Source organism: Nannospalax galili, unplaced genomic scaffold, assembly GCF_000622305.1.
Source record: "Nannospalax galili isolate Female #2095 unplaced genomic scaffold, S.galili_v1.0 scaffold1735, whole genome shotgun sequence".
Taxonomy (NCBI): domain Eukaryota; kingdom Metazoa; phylum Chordata; class Mammalia; order Rodentia; family Spalacidae; genus Nannospalax; species Nannospalax galili.
In genome coordinates, this window is record NW_008336857.1 from 350186 (window position 1) to 362012 (window position 11827).

Sequence of the window (11827 nt, forward strand, 5' to 3'; positions counted from 1 at the left end):
TATGACAAGAGCACAGTTCCTGACTTTAAGTACTCCTAGTTTTTATTTTTAATTTTATTATTTTCATGTGTATACGGGTATTGCCTGCGTGTAGGGTAAGTGCGCCCGTGTCGTGTAATGCCTACGGAGGACAGAAGACGCTGTCGGATCTCCTGGAACTGGAGTTAAGGTTGTTAGCGGCCATGTGGGTTCTGGGATTCAAACCCAGGTCTTCTGCAAGAACAGTGTTCTTAATCGCTCAGCCATCTCTCCAGCCCCAGTACTCCTAGTTTTAAAAAGAGAACATCTTGCGCTAGGCACACAAGGTCTCGTTGCAAATAGAAGCCACTAAAACCTTACAAGAGTACGGGAGGGCCTCAAAGAGGAACTGAGTTGGGGGCCTGGCACAAACAATTCTGATAGGGTTTCCGTAACTTTGGAAAATAAAGTGAAATAGATCACCCACAAGAGCAAGAATTGGGACCAGGGAGAGGTTTTACATGAAAACGTGACTAGACATGTAGGCAGTAAAGAAGGGTCTGGGTTACAGATAAATTATTAAACCCAGGTGTGCAGGGAGTGTCTCCTACACTCGCACCTCGCCAACCTCAATGCTGACAGCTGTTCTCCACTAGTGGCCTAGAGTCACACTTTGTGTTCCCCTTGGGTCACACTTTGCACAAAACACCGGGAAGGGCTCGTTTCCCGGCTCTCAAGCCTCTTCTCCCATCCTTACAGTTCTAGGGCTGAGTGGAGCAGGTCTGCGGGATTCTGGAGGTTTCTAAAAGAAGAAAAGCATTTAAATTAGCGGGAGGGCGGTTAACACCCACAACCCCGACCCCAACGTCCGGTCCGCCCAGATTCACAGAGCTAGGGCACAAGAGCGCCAACCGGCGCAGGATCGCAACCGTTGCATGGCCGCGCGCAGCGGGCGTTAGGCTGCCAGGACTAGGCGGCGGGTTAAGGGAGCGAGGCCAGGCCCGGCTCAGGCTGGATTTTGACGAACAGCTCTCCCAGCTAATGAGAGGTCCGCTCGACTTTTTTTCTACCAATAGGAAGCGGGACCTTGGCTGAGGGGCGGGGGCGCCATCCCGCGAGCTGCGGCTGGATTCGCGCCCGCCAGGCGGCAGGCTAGGCGGGGCGGAGGCTCGGCCTGGGCGGCGGGGAGCGGATTAAGGAGGAGGGAAGACCGGAAGCCACGGCCGCGGCCTCATCCTTCCATTCGCGTCGCCCCCGGGGCTGGAGCCGAAACGCTGGAGGACGGAGAGGCTGTCGGCCGGCAGGGCGAGAAAGGGAAGCGTCCCCTCAGCCCACGCTCTCTCCTCAGCCACCTGGAGCGCGCCGACGCGGACGCCCAGGCCCCGCAGACCTGCGCTGACCAGGCGCAGCCGGCGGCGGGGGCCGAGCGGCGACATCTGAGGCCCGTATCCCAAGCCACCTCAAGCGCCGCCATGTCCTCCACCTCCTCCTCTCCTAAGGAGGAGACGTACGAGGAGGACCGCGAGTTCGAGAGCCAGGCCAAGCGCCTCAAGACCGAGGAGGGAGAGATCGTCTACTCGGCAGAGGAGAGCGAGAACCGCCAGGAAGCGATGCCCCAAGCCGGGAGCGACAGCGACGGTGGCGGCGGCGACGGCGAAGAAGGCGGCGAAGGCGACGGCGGAGAAGGGGGCAGCGGCGGCGGCGAGGAAGGCGACGGCGGGGAGGGCGAGGGCGAGGAGGGTGACGGCGAGGAAGGCGAAGGCCAGGAGGGCGACGGCGAAGAGGGCGACGGCGAGGAGGGCGACGGCGAGGAAGGCGACGGCGAGGAGGACGACGGCGAGGAAGGCGGTAGCGGCGGCGCTCGGAGCGGCCCGCAGCCAACGGTAACAAAGCGGCCGCGTCCTGCAGCATCCGGGGCTCTGGCCCGGCTCCCGCCCGCCGCCGTGCCTTTTCCGCTGCGCGGATGCGGCCGGGAAGCCTCGGGCTCGTGTCTCTGGGCTTCAGATTTCCAGGCTTAGGCCTCGCGGGCCTGAATTTAGGGAGGGTCGTGGGTCGGGGGCGGGCGGGGGCGTTTCCGCCCGGGTTGGCCGCGGCGCGCGCCCTCGGCGAGCAGCTCTTTGTTAGGTGAACTTGGCGTGGAGCCTGTGGTGCGACCCCAGCTCCTTTCCGCTGGTCCTGGCAGCATCCCCGCCGCTGGGCACCATCCTAGGCAGGCTCTCCGCGCCTTATCCCCTGCAGAGCCGGGACTGAAGGATGAATAGATGCCCCAACGTTCCCATGCCTTAGTTCCCGGGACCACTGTCTTAACTTCGTTTCTTTTTTCTTTTCTTTTTTTTTTTTTTTTTGAGATAAAGTCTCACTATGTAGCCCCAGGTGGCCTGGAACTCCTTACGTAGAACAGGCTGGCCTCCTCCAGTGCTGGGATTAGAGGCGTGCGGTACCATACACTGCAACTTTATTTTCGTTTTTTTTGAGATAGGGTCTCACTGTAACCCTGGCTGGTCTGGAGCTCCCTATGTAGAACAGGCTGGCCTTATGGCCTTGATCTTACAGAGATCCGCCTGCATCTGCCTCCAGAGCACTGGGATTAAAGGCGTATGCCACACAAACGGCAACATTAAAAAAAATAAAAAGAAATTTTGCAGGCATAGAGTGCATGCTGGGCTACCATTGTGACGGTGGCTCGTTGCCACCTCTTCTGTTATAAAAATTGGTTGGCAGGTACACCCTACTTTCAAGTAAAACATCTTACAATTATCTGAATTCTTCATTGGTAGATTACTCCAAATTGGTCCCCAGGGTAGGAGGAACTGAATTTAGATTCACATTCCTTGAATCTGCATTTATCAGAAGTGTTAGATGGAGGCGGGAGGAATGTGAAAAGCACTACCTACTGCAAGCGTTCAGCTTCATTTCCTTGGAGAGTTTGAAGAAACAAAGCGATCTAAATGGTTTTGCCCTTTCTTGGTGCACTTAAACTGGAGACTTAGATATGCTTTAAACATTTAATATTTTGAATTGTGATTAATTCAGCAAACCGAGGTTTCCGAAGTTGTACAGATGTATTATTATTATTATTATTATTATTTTGGTCTTCTTGAGACAGGGCCTCCCTGTAACCTCAGCTGGCCTGGAACTCACTATGTAGACCAGGCTGGACTTGAACTCAGAGATCGACCTGCTTCTGCCTCCCCAGTCCTGGGATTAAAGGCCTGTGCCATCACGCCTCGGCAGTTTTAATTATTTTTTAATTACATGTGTATGTGCAAGTACCTTGAAGGCCTGAGGCTCGGATCCCCTAAAGGTGGAATTAAAGGCAGTTTTGAGCCACCCTCCCTGGGATGCTGGGAATGGAACTCTTTAAGAGCAGTACTCTGGGCTCTTAACTGCTGAGCCGTCTCTTTGGCCTCCGTTTGAATTAAAATTTTTTTGAGTTACAACTATTTGTGTGCACATGGGCCGGTCTGGAGGTTAGAAGATAACTTGGGGGTTGGGTCTGGCCTTCCACAGACTGTCTTTGGAGATTGAATTTGAGGTGGTCTCTGGAGAGTGAACTTAGGTTTAGAAGGAAGTGCCTTTACTTGCTGAGGCATCTGGCTGGCTCACTTTGATTTTGTTGTTTTGTTTGTTTATTTACTTATTTTGAGACGGGATCTCACTATGTAGACCTGACTGGCCTGGAACGCAATAGGTCGATCAGGGTGGCCTCTATTCCTGAGTGGTGGGATCAAAGGTGTGCACCACTGCACTTGGCTCCACTTTGAATTTTAATGTAAAAAATTCTGATCAGTAGGCTTCAATGTTTTCACATATGGAAATGTGATGTGTAAAGTGTGTGTTTTGGAAAGATGCTAAAAAATTAGTTGGTTACAAATTTCAAAAATAGGAGCATTTTTGAATGTAGAAAGGAAACAATGATATCAATGAATTATACGAAACAGTAGAAATGGCACTAGGCAAGGGCTTGAGGCAGGTCAGGTGTATAGCCCTTAGCATATAATTTATGTGACCTTGAGAAAGGTAACTGCTGCTCTTGAGTTGAACTGTATAGTCCTTTCCTTACTTGAAGTGGTAGTTAACTAATACAGCTTTTAATGACCAGGGTAGACTGAGTTAAAAATTCAAGTTTCTGTTTATCTTACTGCTGTTTGATTTTAGGAAATAGTGAGGTGCTTTTATTTAACCCTAGAGCTAAGGCTCTAGCTGTCAGTGGTGGTGTACTTACGTGCAAGATTGTTTTTGAGTACCAGCACCCCCCATAAATTAATTTGTAAATGTAACACTACAACTTATAATGATCTTATGATGGGAAGTTTAACAAAGACTTATTTTTCCTTTTTGAAATGTGATTTCTTTTTCTCCCTATAATTTTCAGTACTATTTTGAAATCATTGCAACTGTGGAAACGTGTACATAATAAAATTCTGTTAAGATAGACACTCCCTAAATAGAAGCTTACTGTCTAGGGCTTTATCATGTCAAAATATGGTTATTCATTTAACTGAAGAGTTTGGTCCAACCTCAGTGGTTCTCAGCCTATAGAAAAAATGCATTTGTGGTCAAACTGTTAGAGTAAATGCAGATTTAGGTGCAGTGAAGTGCGATTCAACTGTAGTTGGAAATTTGTGAGAAAAAAAAAGGAAGACTTAAAGGATTTACATTGCTGGACTTTTCATGATTTTCTGTGTGATTTGATAAGTTTAAAGGGGAAAGTAAGAAAAAAACATCTAAAGTGGGAATTGATCATTGTGAATGGTCTTGATGTTTGAAGGTAAAAAGAGGTAGGACATGGTATATGCCTAGGATCCCAGTACTTTGGAGGCAGAGGTGGGATTGCTGCAAGGCCAGCTTGAGCTATATAGTGAGTTCCAGGCCAGCCTAGGCTACATGATAAGACCATGGGGGGAGGAGGGAAGGGAGAAGGGAGAGATTGTTTGGATAGGAGAAATAAAACACCCTTCTGATGCTAGTACTTTTCATAGAATAAAAACTCCCAGAGTTTCAGATTCACAGAATTTCACTGTTGAACAAAGCTTCACTACGGAGGTTCATGTCAAGTATTATTTTATTCTTGTGGTGCAGATAGCTTGTTGCCCCCTCCTGCCTCCAGGGTGTCACTATTTAACCCTACTGGCCTTGAATTCTACATGTAGAATGCTGGCCTTGAAGAGGTCCACCTGCTTTTATCTCCTAAGTAAGTGCTGGGACTAAAGGCATGTGCCACCATACCAGGCATAAATAGCATTCTTAAATTTTGCAAGCATGACCTTTAAGGTTAGAATAGTTTTTGTAGCCTTTCAGTTTAAGAAAGGAACTAGATCTTCAAGTATCCTAATACTTGCCAAAACCAATTGAGGAATAAATTGGGATGGACTGCTAATTTAGTTTGGACATCGGGTTTTTCAAGTATTGTATTCTGTTAATGGGAAATGGGCGAATTGAAGATTGATAGCCTAGTATAGTCCCAGCTACTCAGGAGGTTAACTTGAGCCTAGGACAGTAAGACCAGGCTGGGCAATATGTTAAAACTATGTCTTAAGCCAGGTATGGTGGCACATACCTAGAATCCCAGCTGATCTGGAGACTTGGTTGATGACATAGGAAGTAGTTGATCTTGTGTCTTTTTAGGTTTTTACTTCTGCTTTCCTCAATGAAATAGTAAAGGGTTTAGTGAGGCTTTGTTTTGTTTGATGAGACAGTCTCATTATATATAGGCTAGGCTGGCCTTTAATTCTAATTTACAGAGATCACCTGCTTCTTTCTACCTCCCAAGTACTAGGATTAAAGGTGTGCACCACTATGCTTTTATTAGGCTTTGAGAGAATTTTACTGTATTTACTAAGCTCACCTTAAACTCCAGTGATGAGTGCTCTTGCCTTAGCTTTCCAAGTGCTGGGATATAGGCATAGGACACCATATCTAGCCAAAGCCTTGGATTCATATAGCTGGTGAATAAAGAAAGCACCCCTTCTCTCTAAATATTCATTTGTCCTCTTAAGGACATCTTTTGAGGGGGGTGCGGGGAGTAAGTGTGTGTAGAGGCCAGAGGTCGATACTGGGTGTCTTTCCCAATCCATTTTGTTTTTTGAGCTAGTCGCTCAGTAAACCTGGAACTCACTGATTGACCTAGATTGGCTGGCCACCAAGCTCTAGGGAACCTCCTGTCTCTACCTCCCTGCTGCTGAGATTACAGGCACATGCTACTGCACCCAGTTTTTATGTGGGTGCTGGGGATTGAACTCAGTTTCTCATGCTTGAATAAGCAAGCACTTTACTGGCTGGAAGCAATTTCCTTACCTATCAATCAATCATTTGTGATTTTCCTCCACCCTTCCCAACTCTGGACTCCATTTGAGGTTAAAGATTAATTGAAAATATCAGTGGAATAATATGGAATTGAGTTTATTTCATTTCATTTGTTTGCTTTGTTTTTTAAGACATCGTCTTTGTACCCTAGGGTGGCCAAAAACTCACTATCTGCCCAAGCTGGCTTTGAACTTATGACTTGGTCTCCTGAGTTGAAGCTAGTCTTCTAAAATTATGCAACTATAAGCTGGGTATGGTAGTGCACACCTTTAATCCCAGCACTTGGGAGGTAGAGTTGGGTGGATCTCTGTGAGTTCAAGGCCAGCCTGATCTACATAGTTTCAGGCCAGCTGGGGCTACAGGGAGACTCTGTCTCAAAAAGACCAAAATAAATTAATTAATTAAAATTATGTAATTATAGAAAGGCTGAAAAAAGTTGTTCAATTGTTGAGTGTGTGTTGTGCGTAGAGATGAAGGGAAAAAAGAAAGCTTTGACCTGGCCTACAAATAATTTAGTCCTTTCCTAAGAATCGGTGTTAAAGAGACTTATTTCTTTCAGAAGCTTCATTTTTACTGTATTGGGCTTCTCTTTAGTAGTGTCTGGTCCACAATCTATAGTAGTCAAAATTTGCATTTACGATTGGGATTAGTAGAATTTTTTTTTTTTAATGTGTACGAGTATATTGCCTGTATGTATGTGAAAGTACCCATGTCGTGCAGTGCTGCGGAGGCCAGAAAAGGGTTTCAGATTCCCCTGGAACTGGAGTTAAGGATGGTTCGTAGCTGCCATGTGGGTGCTGAGAATCAAACCTGGGTCCTCTGTAAGAGTAGTCAGTGAGTGCCCTTAACCTCTGAGCCATCTCTCCAGCCCCCTGAGCATTCATTATTGTTTGACCCAATTTACCTAAAGAATGGGTTGCAAATTTTTAAAAAGTATATATACATTGCAAGAATGCTTTCATTTGCTGAGCGTGCATCTGGAATATTGCTTCTAGGCTGATAAATACTAGATATAGTAGACCAGGAGAGAACCTAGATACCTAAACATTTGAGTTGGGAATGCTTATATACAGTGGAGAAAATGAAAGTATTAGTATGTATATAGTCTGGCCTTGAACTATGGTTCTGCCGAGTGCTGAGATTACAGGTGTTTGCCACCACATCTAGTTTAATATAGTGTATTGGTAGGGATAATCAATACCGATTTAGCCACCAGATTAGAAATCAGTAGCATCAGATGATGTTTGAAAGGAATTTGAGGGATGGGGATGTAGCTCAAGTGGCAGAGAACTTGCCTAGCTTTTGAGAGGCTGTGGGTTCTTCCCTAGCACAACTACATACATATATACATATTTATTTCAAGTTTATTACATTTATTGAACTGATCACATACAAACTACACATTAATGGGACACTTTGTTAATTTAAAACATGAACATATACAATGTTTACACCAGGTTACATTTCTCTCCTTCTTAAACATGCATCATATCTTTATGATAAAAATGTCCCAAAGGCTTTCCTACAGCTTTTAGAAATAGAAACACCCCACTTTGTAATAGCATACCAGTACTTCATACCCAGGACCCATTCAATCTCTTACTTATATTAAGAACCAATTTTAGGGCCTGTGAAATGGCTCATTGAGTAAAAGCACTTGCCCTGAAATTCAGCCTGACCTGAATTTGATCCCCAGGACCTATGGTGATAGGAAAACTGAATCCTGAATGTTATGTTCTGATCAACCTCTACACTCAGAACCATAGTCACACACATAATAATAAAGTTTGGGTGGGGGGAACCTCCCACAAAATCTAGTGTAGCATACTGGGATTTGCTTATAATCCCAGCTATTTAGGAAGCAAAGGGATATATATATAATTGTGTGAGTATGTACGCGTGGTTTTCTCCTGCCATGTGCGTTCAGGATGTTGAACTTGATCATTAGCCCTGAAGTGAAATGCTGTTCCCCATTGAGCCATCTTGCTGGCCTCAAGAACACTTTTTTTTTTTTTTTGGTCTTTTTGAGACAAGGTCTCCTTGTAGCCCCAGCTGTCCTGGAACTCCCTGTGTAGAACAGGCTGGCCTCGAATGCACAAAGATCCACCTGCCTCTGCCTCCCAGGTGCTGGGATTAAAGGTGTGCACCACCACACCTGGCTCAAGAACATTTTTAAAGGTCAGGTGTGCTGGTGCGTGCTTGAGGCAGAGGCAGGAGGATCTCTATGAGTTTGAGGCTAGCCTGGTCTACATTCCAGGCCAGCTGGGGCTACAGGGAGACCCTGTCTCAGAAAGACCGAAAAAAAAAAAAAAAAAAAAAATTTCAGACCAAACAAATGATGATTTGATTTTCAAATCCTTTTGCAATTTGATTTTGTACTGTTTATGTTTGCTTTATAATACAAAATTTTCTTTAAAAGATACAATTTAGACCTTTAAAGTTAATTGGAAATTGTTTTCTCTTTCCTAGGAGGGAGGTGGAAGTCATCATAAAGTTTCTGTTTCACCTGTGGTCCATGTTCGAGGACTCTGTGAATCTGTGGTGGAAGCAGATCTTGTGGAAGCACTGGAAAAATTTGGGACAATATGGTAAGGACAACGGGGACTTAATTGAAAATAATATAGTAGGGTAAGGCTTCCTTAATTGCTTCAAGTGTTGCTATTTAACATCGTATATATTGTTTTCCTGTGTATGTATTTCTATGGACCCCCCCCCCACACACACACATATTTTGAGACAGGGTCTTACTGTGTAGGGCAGGCTTGGAGCTGTCTCAGTCTGTTGCATGCTAGGATTATGTGCGTCTGTTGTCTTTGGAAACTTTTTTTTTTTTTTTTTTTTTTTTTTACTTTTTGAGATAGGGTCTCCCAGCTGGCCTGGAACTCTATGTAGACCAGGCTGGCCTCGCTCTGCCTCCCAAGTGCTGAGATTAAAGGCATGTGCCACTATGCCCAGCATCTTTGGAAACTTTTAAACTCTTTTAAACTTGTTAATTATGTTTTTATTATGTTCTGCTACTGGAAATTAAACTTGGGCTCTTGCATATACTGCACATCTAGGCAGGCCCTCTGCCACTGAGCCTTAAGGTTTTTTTTTTTTATATTCCTAGTGTATGATACATTGTATTTCTTTTGATTATTTTGATATATAATCACCTGCCATTCAGCAAGGTTATAGGTTAAAATTTTAAATGAAAACATAATTAGAAAAGTAAACCTACTGCCAAAAATAGACACTATTTTTTCTTCACAGCACAGATAATCTAAAATTGATTTTATGTTTTCCCTTCCTCCTTTCCCTCCTTCCCTCTGATCCTTCCTTCCTTTTTTTTTTTTTTTTTTTTTTGACATAGTATGTCATTATATAGCTTTGGTTGGCCTGGAACTTATTATGTAGGCCATAGACCAGGTTAGCTGAAACTTGCAGTGACCTTTTTTTAGTGTTGGGATTACAGGTGTGTGCAGTCATGCTTGGCTGATTTTTATCTTTATATGTGATATGTTTGGAGGGTGGTTATAGGCATCTAAGGCATAGACCGAGTTAAAATATATAAAAAGAGAAAAAGTGAATTTTCTAATACAATCTGGTTATTTCAGTTCTACAAAAGGTCTAATGCAGGGCCAGAGAGGTGACAGTTAGCACTGATTGCTCTTGCAGAGGATCCAGGTTTGGTTCCCAGGATCGACATGGTGGCTAACAACTGTCCTGATCTCCAGTTCCAGAGGACAAGTGTCTTCTTCTGACCTCCATGGGCATTTTATGCATGAGTGCATTTACATGCATACAAAACACACATAAAACAAAAATAAAAATTTTAAAAGTTGTGAGCATGATTGGCACATGCAGTCCTAGTGTTTGCTCCAAATTTGAGCCTGGTAGTGAGTCTACATAGTCAGCCAGAACTTCATAATGAGACCGTGTCTCAAAAAAACAAAAGGAGCTCTGTGGTTAAGAGCACTAGCTGCTCTTTCAGAGGACCCAGGTTTGATTACCAGCACCTACATGCTGGCTAACAACCATTTATTACTCTCATTCCAGGCGCTCTGGTGCTCTCTTCTGGCCTCCAAAGGCATTTCACAAGACAGGTGTATTTGCTTATACATACAGGCAAAACAGTCATACACATAAAATAAAAATAAATGTTTATAAAAGCACCACACAAAAAAGATTTTTTAAGAATTGTACACTTGGTGATTAAAGCAGATGCTGAAATACAGGTGACATTTATATTCTTGCCTTCTTGGGGGCTGAAGAGAAGGTTTAGTGGTTAAGAGCACTGTTCTTGGAGAAGACCTGGGTTTGAATCACAGCACCCATGTGGCGGCTAACAACCCACCTGTAACTCCAGTTCCAGGGGATCTGACGCCCTCTTCTCTCCTCCTTGGGCATTGCACGATGTGGTGCACATACACATATGCAGACATAACAGTCATAAGTAAAAAAAAAAACTCACCTTTGTCTTCATGTGAAGTCACTTTTCAGGGTAATCTTTTAGAAACTTTGAGTTTGCTTCTAGTTCATGTCTTATTTTGTCTAGAGAATAATAGGCCAGCAAATGACTTGTTTTTGTACCTTTATAATTTTTTCCGTGTTTCCAGAGCTGGGTTTCTGTTTTTTGTTGGTGGCGTTCTTTTGGAGGGAAGGGAAAGTCTCATTAGTCTTGGCTGGCCTGGAATTTTATGACTCCACTTTCTGCCTTCTGAGTGCTGGGATTGAAGGCATGCACCACTACACCTACCTTTCCAGAGGGTACTTTCAACAGATTTACTTGACAACACAGCTTATGTAATAAATTCTTCATTTGTGAGAAAGAATATTTTGTTTGTTTTGGTCTTTTTGAGAAAGGGTCTCTATAGTCCCAGCTGACTTGGAACTCACTATGCAGACCAGGCTGGCCTTGAACTCACACAGATCCACCTGCCTCTGCCTCCTCAGTGCTGGGATTATAAAGATGTGCGCCACTACGCCCAGCTAGAACTTTTATTCTTGAAATTCTTTTAAATCATAGATTTGATTCCAGGGTCTTTTTTTTTTTCTTTTTTTTTTTTTTTTTTAATGTGTACGCGTGTATTGCCTGCATGTAGGTAAGTGTACCCCTGTTGTGCAATGCCGGAGGGGTCAAAAGAGGCTGTCGGATCCCCTTGGACTGGAGTTAACGGACACTTGTTAGCTGCCATGTGGATGCTGGGATTTAAACCCAAGTCTTCTGCAAGAACAATCAAGAGACTGTCGGATCTTGTGGGACTGGAGTTATGGACACTTGTTAGCTGCCATGTAGATGCTGGGATTTGAACCCAGGTCTGCAAGAACAATCAGTGTTCTTAACAGCTGAGCCATCTCTCCAGCCCTCAGTTCCAGGGTCTTATACTTACAGTTACTATATCTTTAAATCCATGACCTTACTATTTCACTGTTTACCACTTTAATTTTGAATGATATGGGTAGGGATAGATAAACAGCCTCCTAGGTAAATCATATTGATTACCTGTTATGTGCTGGGCTCATTTATAAAGTATTTTGGAACAAGTTATTTATATGAACTTTAAGATAAATATATATATAT

At 44.2% G+C, this 11827-nt stretch overlaps 1 protein-coding gene across 1 annotated transcript in view; it reads left to right on the top strand.

Moving 5' to 3' along the window:
• The first annotated feature begins 1394 nt into the window (after nucleotides 1-1394).
• Hnrnpll (heterogeneous nuclear ribonucleoprotein L like) overlaps nucleotides 1395-11827 on the top strand; it is a 35497-nt gene continuing 25064 nt past the window's right edge. Inside the window, exons 1-2 of the mRNA XM_029562742.1 lie at nucleotides 1395-1841; nucleotides 8734-8852. Coding sequence (XP_029418602.1) covers nucleotides 1431-1841; nucleotides 8734-8852 — 530 coding nt within the window. The 5' untranslated portion in view covers nucleotides 1395-1430. The remainder of the gene's footprint in view (nucleotides 1842-8733; nucleotides 8853-11827) is intronic.